Source organism: Hypomesus transpacificus, chromosome 13, assembly GCF_021917145.1.
Source record: "Hypomesus transpacificus isolate Combined female chromosome 13, fHypTra1, whole genome shotgun sequence".
NCBI lineage: Eukaryota > Metazoa > Chordata > Actinopteri > Osmeriformes > Osmeridae > Hypomesus > Hypomesus transpacificus.
The window spans coordinates 14,253,396-14,278,053 of NC_061072.1; the positions used below are offsets into that span (position 1 = coordinate 14,253,396).

At 49.9% G+C, this 24,658-nt stretch overlaps 2 protein-coding genes across 4 annotated transcripts; one reads left to right on the forward strand and one right to left on the reverse strand.

Annotated features, from left to right (window-relative positions):
* Positions 1 to 1,226: 1,226 nt before the first annotated feature.
* rnls (renalase, FAD-dependent amine oxidase) lies at positions 1,227 to 15,513 on the reverse strand. Of its 3 annotated transcripts, none has more exons than XM_047033098.1 (7): positions 15,248 to 15,512; positions 14,784 to 14,889; positions 14,093 to 14,238; positions 13,237 to 13,398; positions 4,495 to 4,668; positions 3,615 to 3,790; positions 1,227 to 1,879 (listed from the first exon to the last, which is right to left on the reverse strand). In XM_047033098.1, the coding sequence occupies exons 1-7, from the start codon at positions 15,363 to 15,365 to the stop codon at positions 1,727 to 1,729; spliced, it is 1,035 nt and encodes a 344-aa protein (XP_046889054.1). In that variant the 5' UTR covers positions 15,366 to 15,512; the 3' UTR covers positions 1,227 to 1,726. The 3 variants fall into 3 exon arrangements, with proteins under 3 accessions (XP_046889054.1, XP_046889056.1, XP_046889055.1); XM_047033099.1 differs by having other exon boundaries at positions 1,228 to 1,879; positions 13,237 to 13,395; positions 15,248 to 15,511; XM_047033100.1 differs by lacking the exon at positions 13,237 to 13,398 and having other exon boundaries at positions 15,248 to 15,513.
* A 355-nt stretch (positions 15,514 to 15,868) lies between these two features.
* Positions 15,869 to 24,651, forward strand: lipf (lipase, gastric). The gene is made up of 10 exons (XM_047033085.1): positions 15,869 to 15,967; positions 17,581 to 17,700; positions 19,244 to 19,355; positions 21,777 to 21,984; positions 22,247 to 22,356; positions 22,620 to 22,756; positions 22,964 to 23,110; positions 23,279 to 23,350; positions 23,671 to 23,739; positions 23,898 to 24,651. Exons 2-10 carry the CDS (start codon positions 17,593 to 17,595, stop codon positions 24,129 to 24,131), a joined length of 1,197 nt encoding a protein of 398 aa, XP_046889041.1. The 5' UTR covers positions 15,869 to 15,967; positions 17,581 to 17,592; the 3' UTR covers positions 24,132 to 24,651.
* Positions 24,652 to 24,658: the final 7 nt, after the last annotated feature.

Sequence of the window (24,658 nt, forward strand, 5' to 3'; positions counted from 1 at the left end):
CCTTCACCACGCCACGCTCTGCCAGCAGGACTGGCACACTCTACGTCCCTCGGAACTGTTTGTGTGGCTCCTACCACTGCTCCAGTACCATCCTGCCCTGCACAACACACACATGCGCGCACACACTCAAAAGCCCTCCGGGGTATATACTGAGCTTGCTGCACCAAAGACAAATTCCCGAAATGTGTTTCTTTTCCTCTGCTTCTCTCAGTCCTCTCCTCCTCCTCCTCCTCCTCTCTTCCTTTCCTCATCCTTCTCTTTCTCCCTTCTCCTCCTCTTCCTTTCCTCTCCTCATCCATAACCAATTCTTTCTTATCAGCTGCTATAAAAAGATCAAAGCCCCCCAGCAGGGAAGAAAGAGGCAGGGATGGAGGGAGACAGGGAGGGAGGGATTGAGGGGAGAGGGGGAAAAGGGAGGGATTGAGGGGGAGGGAGGGATTGAGGGGGAGACAGGGAGGGAGGGAAGAGAGAAGTAGGTAGGGGTGGAGGGGAGAGGAGGAGGGGGGATGGAGGGGAGAGGAGGAGGGGGGATGGAGGTAATGAGGGAGAAGAGGGGGAGTGGTGGTGGGGGGGGCAGGCAGATGATGCAAGGCAGAGGCAAGGCTGAAGCATTCAACCAACTGAGAACCAGCTCCCCCCCCCCCTTTCTCCCCCCCCCTCTCTCTCCCTCTTTCCCCCCCCCCTCCCTCTCAGGATGACGAGGATAAATGATGCATCCCCTTGGAGCAAAAGCTTTCTCTTTTCCCCTTTCTCTTTCCTCTGCCTCGTCTCTGTTTCACGCATCCTCTCTCCATCACCCTTTGTCCCTCTTTCTTCACGTCCCTCTCCCCTATCCACCTCCCTTTCCACTCTCTGGCTCCTTCTCTCTCACCGTCTATCCATCCACCTCACTTTTCCCCCCCTCTACTTTTGTTCCTCCCGACATCATCCCTCTTTCTCTCTTTATGCGTCTATCCTCTCCTCCTGGTCACCCCCCAGGGCCCCTTGCCTACCCCCTGTACCCAGGAGAGGAACTCTCTGGCTGGGTGAGGTGATGCAGGGTGGCGCGGTCAGCTCAGTCACTGGCTGAGTGTAACCTCTCTTTCTAATGCATCATGTAACACTCATTAAAGCATTTTGATTGCTTCCTAATCGCTTTTTGACTACCTACATCCATTCTCCTTGACTTTGCCCTGAGCTCAGGATCATTAGTTACCCCACCACCTGCCATTGCACGCACACACACACACACACACGCACACAGGATGGTTGGAAACTTTTATTACATTTTTTTTGCCTCACAAAACCGTGAACAAGTTTATTTACAGTTCTTCATTAAAGTGTGCCAGACTGAACCGGTCTAAGCAGGGCCTGGTCAGGGTTGGGGCTGGATCCAAGGTCAGACACCCGCTTCAGAACGCCTCCTCTGTCTTCATATTTCCACTGTGACTGTCCAGGTTTAGTGGACAGTCAAGGCTCCTGACAGGCAGGTTTCAAGGAATAACATTCTGTTCTGAAACCAACCCCTCCCGGGCCTGGCTTGATGAACACATCCACACAGCCGCCACAGTGCCCCGTATGCTGGGTGGTATTACAGCTCATGCAGAACAGTGTGTGTGTGTGTGTGTGTGTGAGGTTTTCGTATGTGTGTGGGGGGTTGTATGTGTGTGAGGTGTATGTGTGTGTGTGTGAGGTGTGTGTGTGTGTGAATGTGTTTGAGGTGTGTGTGTGTTGGGCAGGGGGGACATCAGAGGGAGGACTTGAGCACGCTGAAGACCTGCAGGGCTGACTCGATGCAGCCGTCAAAGTTGGAGTGTGTGAAGCCGTCTCCTCCACACACCAGTAGAGGCTCCGCCAGCAGGGTCACCTGACCAGGGCAGCCTGCCGCCGCCGCCGACACCTGGGGGGGAGAGGGGGGTGGGGGGAGACGATGGGAGCGGGAGAGAAGGGGACGAGGAGTTGGGAGAGTAAGGCGTTTGGGAGGAGGATGGTAAAGGTGGAGGGGGTGGGAGGGACAGGAGGTCAGGGAGGATGCGGGGGAGGGGAGCAGAAGGAGTGTTAGCATCGTCTAATGCAGCTAAATAACTGGTTTATCCTGTCTCCTCCTCCCTGTCCGTTTAGCATCTTATCTTTCTCTGGCAGAAAAGAGACCATCCCACTCTCTCTCTCTCTCTCTCTCTCTCTCTCTCTCTCTCGCACGGTCACACGCACACTCACTCCAAGCCCACACCTCCCGCTCATGGGTCATTCCTCGGGGTCATCACTGCCTGGTGTTTGGAACTAAGGGAGCGCACGTAGGCCCGCCGTGCACGGCTCAAGTACAGCTACGTGCACATGGGAGCATGTTAGTCCACCGAGGAGGAAACACAGGCCATTTCCTCTGGATGGTAATATCCCTCGTCAGAGACGTTACACAGCTATCACACACACACACACACACAGACACACACCCCTCACAGCCAATTTACAGCTATCATCATCATCGTCTCCTCCTCACCCCTCTTCCTCTCTCTGCTCCCAAGGAGTGAAAAGAGAGAGCGAGAAGAGAAGGGGAGAGGAAGTCAAAGATAAACTACCCCAAATGTCCAGACACCCCTGCCTGTGTGTGTGTGTGTGTTGTGTGTCTGCGATTGAGATGCACGCACGCTGTGTTTGCATGTGTGTGCGTGTCTGCCTGTATGTGTGATTATGTGTGTTTATGCGCAAGTGTGTGCGCGTGTGTATACAGTATGTGCATGGGCGTGTGTACATGTGTGTGTATCTGTGCATGTGGATACAGTACGTGTGTGTATATACGCGCATGTGTGTGTGTGTGTTTTCTTCCAGAGGCCCTGGCCTGGGCTCCGGGCCTCCCACACAGATGTTCCCTCACCTCCGACCCCCGGCCCAGCACAGCCTCAGAGTGTGGGTGTGTGCGTGCACGTGTGCGTGCACAAATGGGTGTGTGTGTGTGTGTGTGGTAGTGTGCGTGTGTGGGACATTTTTCCGGTAGACGAGGAGAATGTGGTCTCGTTCGACAAAAAAACACACAATCCCGTAGTGCATAATGTAGTTCCACCTAGAACATCGCCCCATAGAACCAAATAGCACCATTTTGTACCTCATGGTGCCCCCATCTACTCCACAGTAATACCTTACCCGCACCACATAGAACCTCCCAGAACCCCTAGCAGCCCAAAGTAGGACGTAGCGGCACATAGCACCGTTAGATACATGAAGATAGACACAGTGTTGATGTAGATGTCATGATGCTTATAAACAGGACACAGCACCTACTTCAGGAAGGAACGGCCTGTTCTATGAGGTCAAACACACTCGTCTACGAACACACAGACACACACAAGCGCTCCATTCAGAACCTGGGCAGAAAGCTGTTGTTTACTGGACGGCCGACTAGGGAGGAAGGCGTCTCTGAAACTCTTGAAGTGCTTGAGGGGGTTGTGATTCGTCAACATTTACATGTGGAGGTTTTTTTTTAACATTTGGAAAGTTTTAGTCCCCCAAAAAAGTTACATCTGGAACGATTCCGTCGCGCCTGATTATATCAGGCATGCCATGAGTCGAGCCCATTCTGCCTTGAACTCAAGAAGCTCTGTTACAACTCCCATCCACCCCCCCCCCCCCCCCCCTCTCACCTGGGAGTACCTCCACTTCTGACACTTGACACTGATTGGTTGAGGCAGACCAGGAAGTAGCCTGTTGAGTTCCTCCAGGATGACAGGCTCCACCTCTTCCTTGTCTTGCTCCAGGTGACGCATGCCGAACGGAACGCTGGTGTGCACCACCATGGAGGGCCCGTGGTCCGGAGACTCTACACACACGCACGCGCATGCATACGCAGAGAGAAGATGAGAGGGGTAGAGAGAAGACAGGAGGGAGAGGAGGCAGGAAGGAGCGAGAGGAGAGAGAGAAGACGGGAGGGAGGGGTCGGAGGCAGGAAGCAAACGAAGGGAGATGAGAAGAATGTAATATTTAACGGGCCCTGTGATTAAGATGTTGTCATGCCAACACTGCAGGGCATGAGCGCTGACAGGTAGAGGAGCACCTTCAAAGACGCGTATCCTCTCACGCCCCCCTCTCTCTCTATCTCTCTCTCTCTCTCCCCATCTCCCTGTCTCTCCAATTTCCTCTCTATCTCCCTCTACAACGGTTCACACAGATTTTCCTTTCACTCCCTTCTCCCCCCTCCACCTCTCACAAGCTTTCTTATCTCTCTCTCTCTCTCTCTCTCTCTCTCTCGCGATAATCCCTCACCTCTCTCTCTCTCCATCTCTCATCCTCTTTCTTAATCTTTCACTCCGTCCCTCACCTCTCTTTATCTTAATTGCTCTTCATCTCTTTCCATCTCTCAATCTTAAGGTTGATCTTTCTCCCTCAATCGTTTCCTCCTCCCTTCCTCTCACCCTCATTCTCTTGCTTTCTCCTCTTCTCTCTCTCTGTCACACACACACACACACATACAGAGGACAAGACCGGGGGGGACGAGGGGGGGGGGGGGTCAGAGTGCGGACTAACCTGCGCTGCGTTTCTTGTCGTCGATGGCGATGAAGCGTATGCAGGGGCTGTTGGAGACGTAGCGGGCCGCCCAGGGGACGTGGATGTGAGCCTGGGGGGCGTAGAACAGACCCAGGGCGTACCTGGACGAGTAGCTCACCCCCTCCAGCAGCCCACGCTGCTCCTCCCCCATCACTGAGGACACAGGAAGGGAGACAGAGTGAGAGTCTGCATGTATGTGTCTGTGGGTGAGAGTCTGTCTCTGTGTGTGTGTGTGTGTGTGTGTGAGAGGGTGTGTGTGTGTGTGTGTGTGTGTGAGAGGGTGTGTGTGTGTGTGAGAGGGTGTGTGCTATAGGGTCAGGGTCACAATCAGAAGTGTCCGTCTTCAGTGCTCTGGCTGTAGAATGTGCCGGAATATAATATGTGGCTCCAGTACACACAGAAGGAGACAGAACACACACACACACACCACTGACACTACCCAGGTCATGCTACTGTAACACTAGCACTGCTGCTACTAAGAAGCAGGCGGGGGGTGGGGGGGTCATATAGACACGCAGAGTACAGATGAGTAGAGCAGAGTATAGATGAGCAGAGTAGAATATAGATGAGCAGAGTAGAGCAGAGTATAGATGAGCAGAGTAGAGCAGAGTTTAGATGAGCAGAGTATAGATGAGCAGAGTATAGATGAGCAGAGTATGGATGAGCAGGGTAGAGCAGACTATAAATGAGCAGAGTAGAGCAGAGTATAGATGAGCAGAGCTGAGTAGAGTATAGATGAGCAGAGTAGAGCAGAGTATAGATGAGCAGAGTAGAGCAGAGTTTAGATGAGCAGAGTATAGATGAGCAGAGTAGAGCAGAGTATAAATGAGCAGAGTATGGATGAGCAGGGTAGAGCAGACTATAAATGAGCAGGGTAGAGCAGAGTATAGATGAGCAGAGTAGAGTATGGATGAGCAGAATAGAGCAGAGTATAGATGAGCAGAGTAGAGCAGAGTATGGATGAGCAGAGTAGAGCAGAGTATAAATGAGCAGAGTAGAGCAGAGTATAAATGAGCAGAGTAGAGCAGAGTATAAATGAGCAGAGTAGAGCAGAGTATAAATGAGCAGAGTATCGATGAGCAGAGTATAGTATAAATGAGCAGGGTATAGATGAGCAGGGTAGAGAAGAGTATAGATGAGCAGAGTAAAGTATAAATGAGCAGGGTATAGATGAGCAGGGTGGAGCAGAGTATAGATGAGCAGAGTATAAATGAGCAGAGTAGAGCAGAGTGCATGCTGGATTTAGTCCCCTACTTATCCAAGCATTAAACTAGAACGTATGTCTTCAACTCAGGGCTGGTGGCCCACATCAATGAAATCCTACAGCTCTGATGGGAAACTAATCTGTTGATGGGTTGTTCCAGAAGGTCGGTATCCATCTGTGAGTGTTGTGGCGTTCTACAGCTCCCCGCACTCCATTTCACTGAAGGCTGTTTCAGTGTGTCTGTGAAGGCTGTTTCAGTGTGTCTGTGGAGGCTGTTTCAGTGTGTCTGTGAAGGCTGTTTCAGTGTGAACTACTAAAGGCAGATTCAATGTATTTTGTGACGAAGGAAAAACGTCAATAAATGTACAGATATTCTTTTCTTCTGACCTGTTCCTCCACAGGTGCTCATGTACCTCCAGAGGAAAGGAGGCCCTGTGCGGAGGCTGTCTATCAGAGAACTACCAATCCTCATAACACTGAGCTGCTACCAGCTGGCCTTCCAGCCCACATCCAGCTCCACACCAGGCCCAGAACAGAAGAGAGAGAGAGAATGAAAGAGAGAGAGAGAGAGATTGAAAGAGAGAGAGAGAATGAAAGAGAGAAAGACAGAGAGAAAGAGAAGAGAACGATTTAAAGAGAGTGAAAGAGAGGGGAGGGAGAAGGAGGGAGGGAAAATGATCCCACCAAACCCACAGAACCAGACTTGAGCTGTCAGTCCAACAACCAGGCCCAGGTATAGGAAGAGAGATGAAATAATAGAAAGAAAAACAATGTGAGACAAGGAAAGAAAAAGAGAGAGGGGAGAGAGAGAAATAAACAGAAAGATCTGTACATATGAAAAAAAACCACAACAAAAAAGACTGTCTTTTCACACAACAGTGCCATGTAAACGCAGCACATAACCTTGAGAGGAGGCTGTCAAAACGCACAGCGCTGGTAACCCCAGGGAGCACCTATCTGTTCACCCTGCAGTCTAGAAGCCGGTTTCACGTGAAGGCAGAGCACACATACACTGACTCCGGTAGCAAAGGTCAAATGAACAATTCATGGAGCGGAGCTCCCCCAGGTATGTTTTATGATGTCATAGATCATGAAAGGAACTGTTTAACAGCTAGCTCGCCTGCTCTGAGAGGAATTAATACGAGATTCATACCAGCAGTCAATTATACAGCTCCTCCCATCTTCACAGCCTTGGGCTGGTTGTCTGACGTTCACGGATTAAACTGGGTATATGTGCATTAATTAAAAGCCATATTTCATATTTTTACGACTGTAGCACTGCTCAGATGGAAAAAGAGAGGAAGTGAAGGGGAGAGAGAGGGCGAGAGAGAGAGGAGAGAGAAAGAAAAGAAGGACTGTGGAAATCACCTGTAGTCAAGAGAGTGTGTGTGTGTGTGTGGGGTTAACTATAGGAAGTTCTTCGCTCTCAAAACCTAATAAATCTGACCTCATTCTGGAGCAGAGGAGACACCATGTTTATCTGTTCTCTAGGAAACATGCTGATCTGCACGTTGCCTCTCACACATGTGCGCGTGCACACACACACACACACACGCACACACGCAGTCACCTACAAGGACCAGTTACACATCATAAACGGCCGCTCCTTCCCCCCATCTGGTGTGACCATAAAATGAATCATATGTTGTGAGGTAGATAGACAGGTGTGTGTGCATGTGTGTGTGTCATTGTGAATCATATAATGACTAACAGTGGATCAATGAGGTGTGAAAGGTGAAGAGATACAGAGCGCGAGAGAGAGAGAGGAGGGGGGGGGAGGGGGGTACAGAACAATAGAAGGATAGTCCAAAGTAAAGTTGTGCAAGGCGGGAGAGGAGTATAAACTGACAGCCTGTCTTACTGCATGTCTGTCTGTTTGTCTGCCTGCATGTCTATCTGTCCTTCTGCCTGCCTGCATTTCTGTCCGTCTGTCCGTCTCCTTGCCTAGCAGCTTGCCGGCTCGCCTGCCCTCGAAACAACCAATGCTAGCGAGGCTGAGAGGACAACACGTAGCTTGGAGTTTTCCGGCAGAGGACAGACAGGCATCCCCTGACAGGCAGGGTCAGACTGGGGTCAGCCTGATGTGCTGGACGGAACAGCCAGGCCTCATCATTACTCCGGGTTAGATGGTGGGGCAGGCATGAATTATGTATGTCACGTCTGTGTGCTGGGCAGCCTTACCTCATTACCACCTGATGGAGTCTAGGAAAGACTGTCGGAGAACAGGGGGGGGGGGGGGGGGGGGGGGGGGAGGTGGTAGATTTTTCACCTCCCCCCCACTTCTCGTTTACCAGACAGGTTCAACCTTAGACTCTCAGAGGCACCAGAGCAACTGCCAGGTAAACATATCGACCTGACAGTCAGAAGTGTGTGTGTGTGTCTGTGTGGGGGGGGAGATTCTTTCACTCAACAACTTATCAGGGCTGTATGTGAATGTAGCTGGAGGCAGTTTTATGTTTGGAGTTTCTTTTTTTACAAACTGGATTCTCAAGAGTGCATGATTCTGGTATGGCCAGTGCAGGTGGAATAATATTGTTAGAGTAGTAGGCTAGTGATGCTACAGTTTTGAACTCAATCTTGTTGATCATGCTTTTGAATTTCAGTACGGATGCTAGGTGTGCTTCCTGTATAAAATATACTTGCTGAGCTAAGAATGCTGGCTAAACTAATGATGCAAGCTGAGCAAAGGATGCAGGCTGAACCAACAATGCTGCCTGAGTTAATGATGCTAGCTGGGCTAATAATGCTAGCTGGGCTAATGACGTTAAACTGTGCTAATGATGCTAATGACACTAGTCTGCTGTTGCATAAGCTCAGCAGGGTAGCTTGTTTAGGTAAACGGACCACCTCAGGGCAGGAACTAGGGGGAGTTCACTCCTCTGATAGCAAAGTCTGTGTGTGTGTGTGTGTGTGCATGCTAACTTCAGGACTAAGCAGATCCATCTAGAGCAACAAGCTACAGGCACCAGGACTGACGTCAAAACCAGAGAGGTTATTTTAAGCACAGAGTAAAAATTAGCCAGTTCCACAATCTTTATATAGAGTCTTTGTCCCAGTTACACCCAACCTTCTAAACCTGAACTGGCTGTTGCATCATCTAGCACACATAAACCCTCCTTATATATAAAAAGAAAAAGCTATCTTTATCGAGCCCAGCACTTTATCTATGGCAACGCAATGGGCTGGCTGGTGGCTACAATCGCAGAATTGAACCTTTTTCGAGAGATGGGTCATTTATTATCTATGAATCATCCTTTGACTGCAGGTTAACTAGTCATTCCCTCCAAGCCCTGCAGTCAGACCTCGAGCCTAAACATCTCTCCAGTGGGAGAAAGTCTCTGGCTTTGTCTCAGTGCTGGGGAAGATGGGGACTGTGATGTGTTGATATTACCTCCCTCTTCTCGCAAACCAACCCCAGACAGGGATGATGTCATGCGCGAAGAGGCGCAGCTACATATTAAATTAGACACTGGCCAGCAGGCTGCTCTCTACAGAGGGGCCGGGCTGGGACGACGCCATGGCTGCTCTATGCTAGTGGTTTCTCTCTCTCTCTCCCTCCCTCTCTCTCTCTCTATCTCTGTCTCTCTCACACACACACACGCGCGTTTAGGGAAGTGTTTGCATGCTCCGGCAGAGGTGTGAAAGGCCTGAGCCCCTCAGTGGCTTGGCTGTGCGTCACTCGTCCTTCCATCTCTCTATCTCTCTCTCTGTCGCTCTACTTTCTCTTCCTCTCGACTCATCCTTTTTTGCTTACCCTCCTCTCTCTCTCTCTCTCTCTCTCTCTCTCTCTCTCTCTCTCTCTCTCTCCTCCCTCTATTCCTCTCTCTCTACTCCCTCTATTCCTCTCTCTCTCTCTACTCCCTATCTCTCTCTTCCTCTGTCTCTCTCCTCGGTCTTGATGCGGTGGTACAATATAAATGTGAGAAACCACAGGACGGCTCCCATCCGTGTCTACCTGAGCCCCCAAGCTGCCCGTAGATACACGCTCGCTTTGTTACGTAATCCACTCGGCAAGCTGGAGAGGAGAGTAGGAGGAGAGGGAGGAGGCTCGCTCCGTAAAATGCCTTTTGCTTTCATGTCAATACCACGAACGCGCCAACGCGACACGCACCCACCCCACACACCCTCTCTCGTGTGTTCTTGGAAGCCGTGCGAACCACACACAGGCCCCGGGACGGCGTCACCGGCAGAGCGTGCGAGCGGGGCCCTCGTGAGACTGGCGCACGTTAATAATGTATACGCCGTGGCCCATGAACAGAGTCCTGGGAAGTGCGTGTGTGCGTAGCTGGAAGACCTCTTTTCTGTGTTCCAGTCCGAGACCTCGTTCTCCTCACTCCTCATTGTTGGGTAGCGGTGGTGGAGAGGGGGGGGGGGGGGGAGGGGCAGTGAGTCTGTCTCAGCCAGTGATCAGAGGGGGAGATGACATCATCCTCGACACACGAGACTGAAGTGCCTCGACGCTGGCGTGCACACACACACACACAGAGGCACGCATGTGATAAAGCGCGCGCACGCACACACACACGCACGCACGTGCTGACACGCGCACGAACGGCATAACAGCAAGACACAAGTCCTGTGTAAAAATAGACCCGATTTGTGTGGAATGATCCAGTCTCTCATTGAAAGACTGAGGTGGCTTCGAGTCTGATCACTCAAGTAGGAGCCCAGCCCACAACACGGGCACATGTTTCGTAAAACATGGAGGAATGTTGTTTCTTAACTTGAAGATGGCTTTGAAGCCTAACAGAGGATGAGAAGATGAACAGAGAAGAATGTGTGTGTGTGTCTTTGGAACAGGGGGAGTGTCTATTTGGGGAAAGTAGTGGGGGATGGGGAGGAGGAGGGGGGGGTTCAGGGTTCAACAGTGATGGTCAGGGTTCATACCTGAGAGGTTTCGAGATCCTCTCTTAGTTGTACCGCACTGTTCTACGGTCTGCCTCCAGTACAGGAGTTAACATGGGCCTACACCCAAGTCATCCCTCCACCCGACCACCCACGCCTTCCTGTTGCCCGACCACACCCACCCACCTCTCTGCCCCCCCCCCCCCCCCACCCCCCTCTCCCACACACAGCTGGGGGTGCAGCAGGAACAGCAGGTTCCAGATCCAGGGACGTGCGGGCAGCGGACAAGACCGGGGTTGGGTCATGTTTAATGTTGTCTCTGTGGCTCGTTTCATGGCTCACTCCCAATGTGGGCAGAGGGTGTGTGTGTGTGTGTCCGAGAGAGTAAAAGAGAACGACCACGTGTTTGTGCAAGAGTAGGCGTGAACGCACGTTGCACGTACGAGCGCGGGGAAGGGAGTGTGAACGCGCACCCTTCTGTGCGAGTGTGTGCGTGTGTGAGCATGATACGCACGCTGCCTGTGCCACGGCGTGCGGTCATCGCTACGCCACCAGTAGGTGTACGGAGCACCACACACAGACGAACCTCTGCTCCCTCTCACCTCTCCTCCTGGGCGAGGGCCAGGTCTCTCTCTCTCACTCTCTCTCACTGTCTCTCTCTCTCTCTTCAACATTCCTGCTCTGCTCCAGCAGCTGGGGCCGTGCTGGTGACGGAGTGCTCAGGGGAAGGAGCGAGAGAGACACGCTGAGGAGAGCGGTTCGACGAAAGCTGCACACATTCAGGGAGGGAGGGAGGGGACGGACAGAGGGAGGTTCGTTTCCAGGAACTGGATGAGAACTGAATGTGAACTGGGTTAGAGATCTTGGCAGGACGGTTGTCTCTGGCTGCTGCCGGCAAGGGTTCTGGACCAGGGACAACACCCCTCACCTACCCTGCCCTGCCCTGCCCACCTCTCCCCTCCCCTCCCCTCTACTAACACAGCCTCTTTAGCCCCAGCCTCTCTTACCCCTGGCCACTCCGAACCTGGCCTCCCAAGGCTGCCCCACCCTGCCCCCCTCCCCGCCCCTTCCTGACCCGCCTACATAAAGACGCACATTTGTACAACTTTCAAACAATAGGCCCATTTATCCTCCTCTTTGATGTCAGAGGACCTTTAAAAGCAGCAGACGCGAGGCGGCGTTGTGAGGCCAGGAGGGGGGGGGGGGGGGGGGGGGGGGGGGGGGGGGGGGGGGGGGGGGGGGGGCTGGAGGCCCAGGGGAGACCAGATAAATCTGCTTTGATACTCTTTGGGGAGATCTACAGAGAAGATTTGATCCTCCCTACGAACTTGTATTTGAAGAACCCTATCTTGTGTTTGAAAATGTGTCTACAATGTCTGCAGCCAAAGGTCTCGCTATGTAAGAGGGCATGCAGTCTTCTCATTACAGACAGTATTTCTGCTTCCCCCGGCTTCTACTCCTGGCTCTCTCAGGACTGAAGAGGATGTGTGAAGCCTGATTCTGTGTAAATGATTTCCAGATTGCTTCCTCATGGGCATACATGCCCAGCTCACAGCTCACAGCTCACACCGCCCCCCACTGGCCAGAGCCTGCCACTGCACCACAAGGGAATGACATCATTGCTGTCGAATGAAAACAATGAACCGCATAAGACACGCAGATAGATCACAGTTTTTTTCGGCAGGTGTCTCACACACGGGCAGCTACCTACACACACGCACACGCAAACACACACACACAACATTCGGCATACTCCACCCTCAAAACAGGATGCGTGCGGGGCATTAGGCCCAGAATCAAACCAAGCTGGGAGCCCTTGTCATTCCAGCCATTTGCGATCACTTCCCTTACTGCCTCCTAATCCACTGACAATGACTCCAGCATGGAAAGGGACCCTCGCTAGGGGGGCGGTTTGCTGTGGGACCCAACCCAGCCGGCGAATGACGACGAGAGCTCCACATGCAGGCGAGCGTTCAGGATCACAGTCACAGCGGAGAACAGCCAGGGCAGCGTGGGCAGGGAGGAATGCTGTTAAATGAGAACAGTCTGTGTGCGTGCGTGTATGTGTGTGTGTGACGGGGTCTCCGAAGGCTGCTCCCCCCCCCCCCCCCCCCCCGCCCCCTCCCCCCATGCAACAGCAGAGCAGAGCACAGCCCCTCCGTAAACAGGGCTGTGTCCACCCCCTTCGCAGGTGCACAGCCTGCTGACGAGCGCAGGGCTGGCTCCGGGCGTGCTCATCAGCCAGCAGAGCTGGGAGGAACTCTGGCACTTGAGCTGGCCATGAATCTGACGGTTTGTCAACATGGCCAAGAGAGAGAGTTCAAAACCCACAGACGGAGAGAGAGGATGTGTGTGTGTGTGTGTGTGCTCGAGAGAGAGAAAAGGCGAGTGTACGCATGCATGCGTGTGTCATGCCTGAGTTTGTGTATGAGTGCGTGTGTGTATAATGCATTTGCGTGCATGTATACGTGTCTATGTGTGTATGTGTGTGTTATGGAGGTGCGTGTCTATGTACGTGCGTGTACACGTGTGTATTGTAGGTGTGCGTTCATATCTGTATATGTGTTTATGCGTGTACCAGAGGTGTGTGTCTACGTATGTGTGTGTATTGTAGGTGTGTGTCCATGTGTGTGCATGAGTGTGTGTGCACAGACAGGGCCAGGGGTACTCACAGGAAGCCACGTCTCCCTGCAGCTGCAGGATCTGGGGCACGGGCATGGTGAGCACCACCACGTCAAACTCCTCCCCCGCGCCGCCTTTCCGGGTCACCTCCCAGACGGCGCCCCGCCGCCGGACGTGGGTGACGTGGTGGTCGAAGGACACCTCGGCCCCTGCTTGGGCGGCGAGACGCGTGGTTGGAGATGTGGCGGAGGAGGGGGGGAAGGATGGATGGATGGAAGGAAGGAGGGAGGGAGGGAGGGGGGAAGGATGGAGGGAAGGAGGGAGGGGGGAAGGATGGAGGGAAGGAGGGAGCGAAGGAAGGGGGGAAGGAAAGGGGGCCGTAGGAAAGGAGAAGAAGAAGGGGGGAAAGTAAGGAGGGACTCCAAGGAGGGAAGGACAGGAGGGGGAAGGAGGGGTGGAAGAAAGCAGCAGTTGATGTCACACAAAGCAGACCCTTGATTCAGGAAGAGGAAGGGAATGACACATGCAGATAGATACAAGCAGCATAGAAAAAGACCACTTGACAAGGCTGAGCTCAAGTAAAGAACTAGTACTACAGCACATTACCCAGGAGAACGTTATTAGGTGGTTGGTATTTGGAATTTGGAATTCAATCTAGAACAGTGATGACCTCACCACATTCAGGTCCCATGATTGTGGACAGAGAGGAGCAGTAAGAGGAAGTGAAGATGGGGGTGCAGGAAGTACACAGCAGTCCATGAGGAAGAACACACACACACAGTCCACCAAATGCTCTATACAGAACCAGCTTTGACACACCTGTCTCAACGTTGTTTGTAGTTCATTGTGAGGTGTAGGGTGGAGAGGTCTGGGGAGGAAGGTGCGTGTGTGTGTGTGGGGGGTTACCTGACTGTTTCAGGAAGTACTTGACGATGGAGGACACGCCCTCGGGGGTGACGTAGTTCTTATGCCCCTCCTCCTTTGTCACCATGCCCTCGACGGAGGACTCCAGCGGCTTCAGAACGCCGTGGGCCAGGAGCTCCTCGTAGAAGCTGCAAAACACACATGAACACGAGGAATGTCACAGCTTAACATTTACATGTAGTCATTTAGCTTATCCAGAGCGACTTATAGTGAGTACAGGGACATTCCCCCCGAGGCAAGTAGGGTGAAGTACCTTGCCCAAGGACACAATGTCATTTGACACTGCCGGGAATTGAACCAGTACCTTCTGATTAAAAGCCTGATTCCCTAACCTCTCAGCCATCTGAACCCCTAACATACCCCCACAGAACTGCTCCTATGAACATTATTCTCAGCAGGTCTGATTGTATGTACTGAATGTAACTGTATAATTGTCTAAATATACCTAACAGCCCCAAGCTATACCAGGACAGGATCCTAGGACATGTCAATGATTGGTTTTGACTTTAAATAGTTGTTCATTGGCAGACAAAGGCACATAAAGCATCTAACTTTGATATAATATTCAACATGCCAGAAAAGTGAATCTGGGTACAGCTTTTTCTAGTCCTAGGATCTCGTCCGGAGTGAAAAGTCATTCAGAAAGATGAATACAGGTACTAAAGTTGGTCACCTGTTGTGAATCTGTGCATAGTATGGTGTAGCTGTGATATACTGGGCTCCGAGGTCAACTATACAGGAAGGATCGTTTGGACTTCTACTGGTGGACATCCGCCCTCCTGCAATGCACGTACGCACACCCACACACACAAAAACACACACACACACACACACACAGCGATGACTCAAGAGATTTGATTATCCATTTTCACATGATGAAATGCATGCTTATGAAATGCTAATGTTAGCTAAGAAATCTAATCAGAATGTTTTGTTAGTCTGCCTAGTTCGTTGCAGCGGTATGTGACTGTACGGTATTGAATTTGGCAAAGGTTATATAACAAACTATGATTGGAAACGTAACCTCCCGTAGCAAACAATGATGCACGTAGCTTCAATGTTACGAATCAGTGAAAATTATATGCTGCAAGTACAAAACTGACATCGACAGTGTCAACAGTTTGCTTTTGAGCTTACCTGCTCCACGCGATTTATCCCAAACTACAATTTTAACTTTGTGGGGTATTTCTCTTCGTAAAAGGCACGCGCATAAACTGCCGGTTAAGCCTGCTCCTACTATTAATACTCGCGACATGGTCGACAATTAAGATTATCGGTATATGTAAATAAATATAACTTAAATTGCACAGGTCTGGTCAACTATTTTGCATTGCTAGCTACCATTGTCACCTCCTGTAAATGTTACAACACCACTGGACGCTGGCCAACCGAAATGTACCCCGGGTTGATTCACTCAAGGAAGCAAGAAATGCAAGAGAAAATGTATTTGACTATGAAATTATACTTTGATACCCATGTGATTTCTTTTTCTTGACATTGAAAGTTATTGTCACTTATACTTCAAAGGGGTGCTCTCATCTTTTGGTCCATATGGCATGATGGTGCGCATCATTTACACAGAGTGCAAAATAGTTAAGTCTTCTTTATATTGTAATCTATTTTCGACCTAGAGACTGATTCTTTAGTACATTGATTACTATCCGATTATTGGGAAGTATCGACTTTGGGAAGGATAGAATGGAAGTTTTGGAAAGTCGTTGTAACGACACGCTTATAAACAAAGTGTGAGCCAATCAGCAAACGGGACAGGGGGTGCCTCTGACGTTTCATCAAGCTGGGACTCTTTATGACCGTCTTCCTCTTCCGTCGCTGCTGGAAAACTTCAAGAGGAACTGGGTAAGTGTTTCAAGTGAATACATTATATTTCTAGACCATTGCTTGGAAAATGTCATTAAAAACCTTGGCTTGGAAATTATCATTTAAAGTTTGTGTTTATGTGTTATGTAACATAACACATATGTAACATTATGTTGTATGTTTCGTTTCAAATGTTATGTGTTGTATTATGTTATGTGGCGTTTCCTAAGTCATAACATTGAAAGGAGCAAATACATGTGTGAGCATCCTATTGTACTTTGCCAGTTCAGTCACAGTCAGAATGAGTACTGTGCCAGTGACCCAGGCTTGAGGTTACACTCATGTCTGTATTGACAGAAGATAAAATGCGTTTAGTTCGCCGTTTAAAATGATTTAAAGAGAGGCCTATGCTTCTAGAGTTCTTAGTGATTGTCTTCTGAGCTGAAATCGACAAAAGGACAGTATGTCCTCAGCTGCTACCCCAGGAAACCCAAAGCTATCTCAATAGTTTGCTGATTGTCCAAAGTAAAATATATGCAGCGTCAGCGGTTATTTGGTGCGAGGACTTATCTATTTATGTTGATTCTTTAGAATTTCGCCGATTACAGCACTTTACATTCACATTTGCATGTATTAATTTAGCAGACGCTTTTATCCAAAGCAACTTCCGAGAGAAACTTTACAAAGTGCATATGGTCACTGATAATAACACAGATAGCCCCAAAAACATTGCCGGTAGCCAAAACATGAAGCACATATTGTGAACAACCAAAAATAAGTGCCAAAGGAAAGAATCATAAGAGCATGTAGTTAGCCTAAGCAAGTTACAGTTAAACAACATGAATCGCTATAAGTGACAGGGTACCTGTAGAAAAGCAAACGTCTGCTGTTGAATGCACTATAACTTACATATGGTTAACTTTTAACTCTCTTATCAAGTGTAAACAAAACATCAAGTGATAGCACTGTTGTTACCGAATGTAGGCCTATGTGTATTAGGGACTGCGATAGCACATCATATTCATAGGTTGCATGAGGGAGTATTTATTGACGCACTAGATCAGTGGTTCTCAAAGTGTGATCCGTGAACCATAGCCAAGGCGTCCGCGAAATAATTTGCCATAAATAATAACATTGTTAAATTGTGCTGTATCATTAAAAAGTGAAAAATATATTATAATCTACAGATGGGTGACTGACCATTTGCACCAATAAAACAAGCACATTGTGTCAATTTAAGAGCACAAAGGGTGTGCTGAATGGGTGTTACGATTATGGGGGGGGTCCTTGGAAAATGTTCCCTCCTGTAAGGGGTCCCTGGCCCCAATAAGTTTGAGAACCCCTGCACTAGATGACTGAAGACAGACGTCATCATGTCAATTGACTCTTGCTGCTGAATCAGAAGGCTATGGTTCCTCAATGATTTGAACTTTTACCTGCATTTGTAACAAACAGCAACTACCCAAGTTCAACTAAACTTAATCAAGAAGTCATTTTACACCACCCAGTTCATAAACAAGATTGTAAAAACGTCCATATCTTTTGGATCTCAAGCACACAAAACAAAAGTTAAGTAAATAGCATTTCATGTCGATTTCTCCAACATGATCAAATACATCTATTGTGTTTGTGCGTGATTATTGTCCCATTAGGTGAGATAAGAAATGCTGTGGGCTGTGCTAAGTGCTGTGCTGCTGACCACTGGTGTGGTCCAGTGTGACAGAACCATCCTGAGGAAGGAAAGCCTAGACCCAGAGGTCAACATGAACATTGTGAGTATGGAGGGACACCCACACAGTACACACACACACACACACACACACACAGTCGGACCATCACTTAGAGATCACACTCTTGTCTTTGTCCCATGCGTAAGACCAAGTTCAGTGGAGCAAATCAAACATCCCTCTGGACTGCCACTGGTTGTCGCTGACCTAGAAATTCCCGTTCTAGAACCAATCCAATCGTTCCAGTGGAGTCAGAAGCCCAAACCAACCACAGAAGACTTGAGAGAAGTGACTGTGCAGATTACGAATCCACAGGGCCAGTCCACTCAGACCTCAGCAACCAGCCATAAGGGGTTAATGATTCACATGACCTTCCCCTGGTCCATGCCTTCTGCTCATGTTGGACCCCTCTATACAGCAAGAGGAACAACAATAGGGAAGTCTTAGTTTCAGCCTCAACCTTCACTTCATAACAGAGACTTGATTTTCTGTCGTAATACGTTCCGTACTAGATGTTCCTGTTTCACCCCCCCCCCGTTCCTTGTTCATGTGAAAGGTGAATATGCCATTTCACGGGACATGTTATGTTTTTACCCTCAACCCCTCCCCGTGCCCCTGCAGACTTGGGGAAGAAACCCCCTTTTTCCTCCTCCCAGTCAACTAGCAGTGCCCCGAGACACCTCAAACTCAGAACTTGCAGTGCTTTCTCACCGAATCCCATCGATGGGCCTTTGAAAGTGACAGCTTGTGTGGTTTGTGCTATCGTTGGTTTGGTCGGAACTTCACGTTCACATCTCATGCTGCGGTTAAGATGCTATCACAGCTTCAAAAGAACATGAACCACAACTGGCCACTGCTGATAAGATGGTATGCTCTGTTTGTATCCTATCTGGGCTAGACTGGAAGAACTCAAACAGAAACCACCCTGATTTGATTCAGCAGGGATTAATCATTCATTCATCATTTATTAAACTCTCTAGGAGGGAAAGGGTGAAATGTGTGTGAGGCGGGTGTGATTTCAGCCCTCCTTGTTGGGCGCTAGGAGGTACAGGGGTTATCCTCAAATGGCCATTGGTAGACAGAACCAGGTGGATGAATTATGCATGGTTGGATTATATTGCAGGGGCTCATCTAAAAGCCTGTCTTCTCTCCTTCCTTTGCTCTCTCTCTCTCTCTCTCTCTCTCTCTCTCTCTCTCTCTCTCTCTCTCTCTCTCTCTCTCTCTCTCACCTAATAAAGAAGATCTATTACATGTCAATTATAGAATATCATAATACCCAATGTCTATGTCATGTGTGAAATATACAGTATACTGAATATAAAATATCTATAGATGTTACATATAAAACTGTCTGGTGTTTATACTAATCCATGGTAAGGAAACATAACTGTATTCTTATGTGGAGTGTGCCATGCATCCACACAGTAGACCATGACAAGGAATCTACTGTACATACAGGGTCGTTTCTATGTGACTCGTTGTTGGTGAGGTAGGATAAATAAGGTGATGTGTCATCTGTCTCCCCCACTCTTTTGCTCCTCTCTTTCTGCTTCCCCTTCCTCTCTCTGTCTCTCACCCCTGCCCCCAGAGTGAGATCATCCGTTACTGGGGCTACCCTGCGGAGGACCATGACGTGGTGACAGAGGACGGATACATCCTCAGTGTCAACAGGATCCCTCACGGCCTGGTCGACCAGCCAGGTAGGACAGGCCTACTCACTCACCAGACCAGCCAGGTAGGACAGGCCTACTCACTCACCAGACCAGCCAGGTAGGACAGGCCTACTCACTCACCAGACCAGCCAGGTAGGACAGGCCTACTCCCTCACCAGACCAGCTAGGTAGGACAGGCCTACTCACTCACCAGACCAGCCAGGTAGGACAGGCCTACTCCCTCACCAGACCAGCCAGGTAGGACAGGCCTACTCACTCACCAGACCAGCCAGGTAGGACAGGCCTACTCACTCACCAGACCAGCCAGGTAGGACAGGCCTACTCACTCACCAGACCAGCCAGGTAGGACAGGCCTAATCACTCACCAGACCAGCTAGGAAGGACAGGCCTACTCACTCACCAGACCAGCCAGGTAGGACAGGCCTACTCACTCACCAGACCAGCCAGGTAGGACAGGCCTACTCACTCACCAGACCAGCTAGGTAGGACAGGCCTACTCACTCACCAGACCAGCCAGGTAGGACAGGCCTACTCACTCACCAGACCAGCCAGGTAGGACAGGCCTACTCCCTCACCAGACCAGCTAGGTAGGACAGGCCTACTCACTCACCAGACCAGCCAGGTAGGACAGGCCTACTCCCTCACCAGACCAGCTAGGTAGGACAGGCCTACTCACTCACCAGACCAGCCAGGTAGGACAGGCCTACTCACTCACCAGACCAGCCAGGTAGGACAGGCCTACTCCCTCACCAGACCAGCTAGGTAGGACAGGCCTACTCACTCACCAGACCAGCCAGGTAGGACAGGCCTACTCCCTCACCAGACCAGCCAGGTAGGACAGGCCTACTCACTCACTCACTCACCAGACCAGCCAGGTAGGACAGGCCTACTCACTCACCAGACCAGCTAGGTAGGACAGGCCTACTCACTCACCAGACCAGCTAGGTAGGACAGCTTTACTCACACAGCAGGAAACACTTTCTAAACTGCGTTGAATGTGATTTCTCTCGGGTCCGGCCTTTCATCAGCAGTCCTAAACAAACTCCTCCGTCAAGCCCTTCATGTTATCAAGAACGGGAGTCCCATATTCCCTGGCTCACTTGTTATTTGAGTGGAGGTGAAGGACAGTGTGTGTGTGTGTGTGTGTTCAGTAACAGATGTTTCTCTGCTTCCCGTCGTCTCCACAGCATGAATTAGTAACTGGATGTATTCTGTTGGACTCTGGACGACCCTTTCTGCTCATTCAGAATGCAAATAGATTCAGTTAATTACAGTCATATTGGCATTGGGCTGTCATTAGAAAGGCTTCATCTGGCCAGTGTGTGGGTCTACTTTGAACTCTCTCTCTCTCTCTCTCTCTCACACACACACACACACAAACTCCTGGGTGGCTAGCAGCAAGACCCTGTCTGGGGAATAATTGTAGCTTCAAATGTTTTGTTAGTCTAAGGACATCCTCAGTGGTGTGTACTGTAAGCCATACTGATATCTTATTAATAAGTCTGGATCTAACTGTCGCTAGTGTCTCAGGACGCCCCAGTGCAGCTCGTCTTGTGTCTGATTCTGGAGCACTCTGATTGGCTGGAGATCCCTCACTTCCTGGTGTCCCACTTCCTGTGGTCACCAGGGATACGTCAGTTTGGCAGTACAGAGACATATCAAACTGAAAAATTCAAACGGTTTACTCCCAGATGTGTTTATTGACATAAAATCAAAAGAAGCAGCCGAAAATAGAAACAGCAGATACATTTCCATCGTTAGAAACTCTGTACTCCACAAAGACTGCAGCCTGCATCACAGATTCTATGAAAAACCCTGTCTGGACTTCACTTCCCATGAGCACCTTCTGTTTGTGGTTGTGTAACATCTGTCTCTTGGGACCAACCACTAGTTATATAAACGCTCTCCAGCTGCTGACTCCCTATTGGGCGACGTCTCGGCAGGCTGGGGGCTCGTCTCGTTGGAGGTGTGGCTTAAGCGAGGGGAGGGGGGCTGTAGAATAATGGATGGTATGAACGGCGCTGTGATCTCAGCCCACTGCTGAATGTGAACAGACCAGCTCGCACCCTGGCAGTTACTGGTTGCTCTGGTAGCAGCTGCTCTACCCAGACCTTACCGGTAGAGCACAGAGCCCTGGGGGCGCAGATCCTACTAACAGAGCACAGATGGAAACGGAAACGAAAGGCTTTTCAATAGACTAAGCTTGAGGCGCCACCTGCTGTCCAAACACGGTACCTCAGGATGGGTCCATGTCAGGTTCCACAGCAGTGCAAGAGACTGTTGAATAGGTCCCGGAGTCACACGATCAATATGATGTGGGTTTCAGACACAGTGGACAGTGAATGATGTGTATATTTCCCCTTCTCTCTCCCCATCCTCCTCCCCCTCACCTCCCACCTCTCCTCCCACCTCCCTCCTCTTCCCCGACCTCCCCCTCCGCCCCCCCAGGCAGCGCGGGCCCCAAACCTGTGGTGTTCCTCCAGCATGGCCTCCTGGCTGCAGGCAGCAACTGGATCACCAACCTGCCCAACACCAGCCTGGGCTACCTATTAGCAGACGCTGGCTACGACGTCTGGCTGGGCAACAGCCGAGGAAACACCTGGTCCCGCAGACACATCAGTCTCAGCCCCTCCCAGAAAGAGTTCTGGGAGTTCAGGTAGAGTCCGCTGTATGGACCACAACCATAGTTAGATACAGTTCTGACAGTTAAAGGCAGTATAGCGCTGAAGACTTCTGGTCGAAAGTGTTGCTGGTTTAAACAGGACATTCCATTCATGCTGATGTGATTGATTTTCTCTGTTAATACCTAAGCTCTCCTACGTGCTGAACTCTTTCTCCCTTCTTTTTTCCCTCTCTCTCTCGTCCCCCTCTTTCCATCCCTCTTTCATTCCTGACGTCTCACCCCCTCGTTTGTCCAGTTATGATGAGATGGCCAAGAAGGATCTTCCCGCTGTGGTCAACCACATCCTGAAGAACACAGGCCAGGAACAGATCTTCTATGTGGGCCACTCCCAGGGGACCACTATAGGTGCGACACCTGCGCCTGGACTAGCATGCAGAGTCACTGGGGCCACTCCACTAACCGTCTTTACAAACACAGATAAATCAGTTCTATACACATACTCCCTTTCGAACCCTTTTGTCCTCGACCATCCCTCTCTCCCTCTCCCATTCTTCTCTTCCTTCCTCACACTCATCCTCTTCCCCTCCCCTCTCCCTTTCTCTTTCTCCCTCCCATCCCCATCTATCGGTCTCATGCATCCTCTCCCTCTCTCCCTCTCTCTCCTGCAGCCTTCGTAGCCTTCTCCAGCATGCCTGAGCTGGCCAGTAAGATCAAGATGTTTTTTGGACTGGCTCCCGTGGCAACGGTAGCCTTCACCAAGAGCCCCATGACCAAACTCTCATTGTTACCAGACTTCCTCATCTGGGTGAGATGACATCACCCGTCTGATCCTGGTGGCCGGGCGATGGCTAACTGCTAGCATTACTGCATTCAATACTAATAGTCATACAGAGTAGAACTGAATAGAACACAGAACATAAAATGAACACAGAAAGGGAACTATAGAAGAAGTGTCAGAGCTAATGAGTGTTTTACTGACTGTAAGACACGCGTGTGTATGTGTGTGTTGCAGGACCTGTTTGGTAGGAAGGACTTCTTCCCTCAGAGTGATCTGATTAAGTGGTTTGCTAAAGAGTTCTGCAGCAAGGAACCGCTCAGCGAGCTGTGTGGAAACCTGTTCTTTGTCCTCTGCGGATTCGACGAGAAGAACCTCAACATGGTGGGTCCTCTGCTCTTCAGGGGCATATGAAATCTGCCAGGGGGGTAGAGGGCATACTAACCAGCCGCTCACTGTCTCTCTCTCTCTTTGTCTCTCCCTATCTCTCTCTTCCTCTGTCCCTCCCCCTTTCTCTCCCTCTCTCTTTCTCCCTCCCTCTCTCTCCTGCAGTCACGGACTCCTGTCTACACCACCCACTGTCCTGCTGGCACATCGGTCCAGAACATGGTCCACTGGTCTCAGGTACACACACATGACCTGGCGTATACACTAACACACCTGGCATGTACACACCGAAGACACCACACACCACATGCAGCGTTCTGAGTCATGGTCACCCATCAGAGACTGCACCAGCCTGTCAACTTTTAAATCACTAGTCAAAACGCACCTTTGTAGATCTGCTTTTAATGTGTAATTAATGCTGTGATTTTATATGACGTACTTGTTTTATGTTTATTTTAACCATGTACAGTGACTTTGAGTACTTTGAAAAGCGCTATATAAATAAAATGCAAATAAAATATTATTATTAATTATTATTATGTTCTGTGTGCTGTCAGGCGATCCATGGAGGCAAGCTAATGGCTTACGACTACGGGAGGGCAGGCAACATGGCTCACTATAACCAGGTGAGCCCCACTGCACCTCTACCATGGAACACACACACACACACATACCATGGCACTCAAACACACACACACACTCCATCAAACATACCATCATCAGGCACAATCAGACTGCATCATTCCTATCTCTCTCCACCCCCCCCCCCATCTCCTTCCTTCAGTCCACGCCCCCACTCTACAGGGTGCAGGACATGCAGGTCCCCACAGCCCTCTGGTCCGGGGGCCACGACACGCTGGCCGACCCCAAGGACGTGGCGGTGCTCCTGACCCAGGTTCCCAACCTGGTGTTCCACCAGCACATCGAGGCCTGGGAGCACCTGGACTTTATCTGGGGCCTGGACGCTCCTCAGCTGATGTACCAGCAGATGATCAAGCTCATGGAGCAGAACCGCTGAGGGGCGAGAGGGGGGCGAGAGAACACACAGGAATGCCTTGATTTGAGGGAGAATCACTAAAATTATGTCTTCTTTCTCGGTAAATCACTTTGTTTTTAACGATGCTGAATTTCTTTTATCCTTGTGAAAACACTGATCCGTTATGAGATTTTATTGATTGTAACTTCATGGAAAGAGCCATGGATGGATGGATAGTTAAACATTCAACACAGCGGTGCAGTCAAGAGTCTGAGCCTCAGAGAATCAGCAGGTGACCTTAACAGGTTTAATCAAACTACATGCACTTTCCAAACTGCACTGTTGTGTGTTTCAATGGCCTAAAGAAGATCAATATAAGAAAATCATGTTTTTCTATGTTGTGTGCTTTACATTCTGTCACACTACTATCTTTGGTTTACAACTAACATATGTTTAAGTGTAGGAAAATTTGAGTTGATTGTCAACTTGTGACACAAATACATATCTATGCTGCTTTGGGATGGATTTGATCACTAAATAAACAACCATTGTTTACTCATTACAGAGAC

What these genes read in the sequence shown, in the direction of transcription:
- rnls (XM_047033098.1), bottom strand. Translation starts at nt 15,365, where the DNA reads ATGTCGCGAGTATTAATAGTAGGAGCAGGCTTAACCGGCAGTTTATGC. An exon ending in GTACTTCCTGAAACAGTCAG is followed by an intron (nt 13,399 to 14,092) that starts GTAACCCCCCAC and finishes TCGCCGCCCAAG; the next exon opens with CAGGGGCCGAGGTGTCCTTC. An exon ending in CGACAAGAAACGCAGCGCAG is followed by an intron (nt 3,791 to 4,494) that starts GTTAGTCCGCAC and finishes GCGTGTGTGTAG; the next exon opens with AGTCTCCGGACCACGGGCCC.
- lipf (XM_047033085.1), top strand. Translation starts at nt 17,593, where the DNA reads ATGCTGTGGGCTGTGCTAAGTGCTGTGCTGCTGACCACTGGTGTGGTC. An exon ending in CAGAGGTCAACATGAACATT is followed by an intron (nt 17,701 to 19,243) that starts GTGAGTATGGAG and finishes CCCTGCCCCCAG; the next exon opens with AGTGAGATCATCCGTTACTG. An exon ending in ACGAGAAGAACCTCAACATG is followed by an intron (nt 23,111 to 23,278) that starts GTGGGTCCTCTG and finishes TCTCTCCTGCAG; the next exon opens with TCACGGACTCCTGTCTACAC.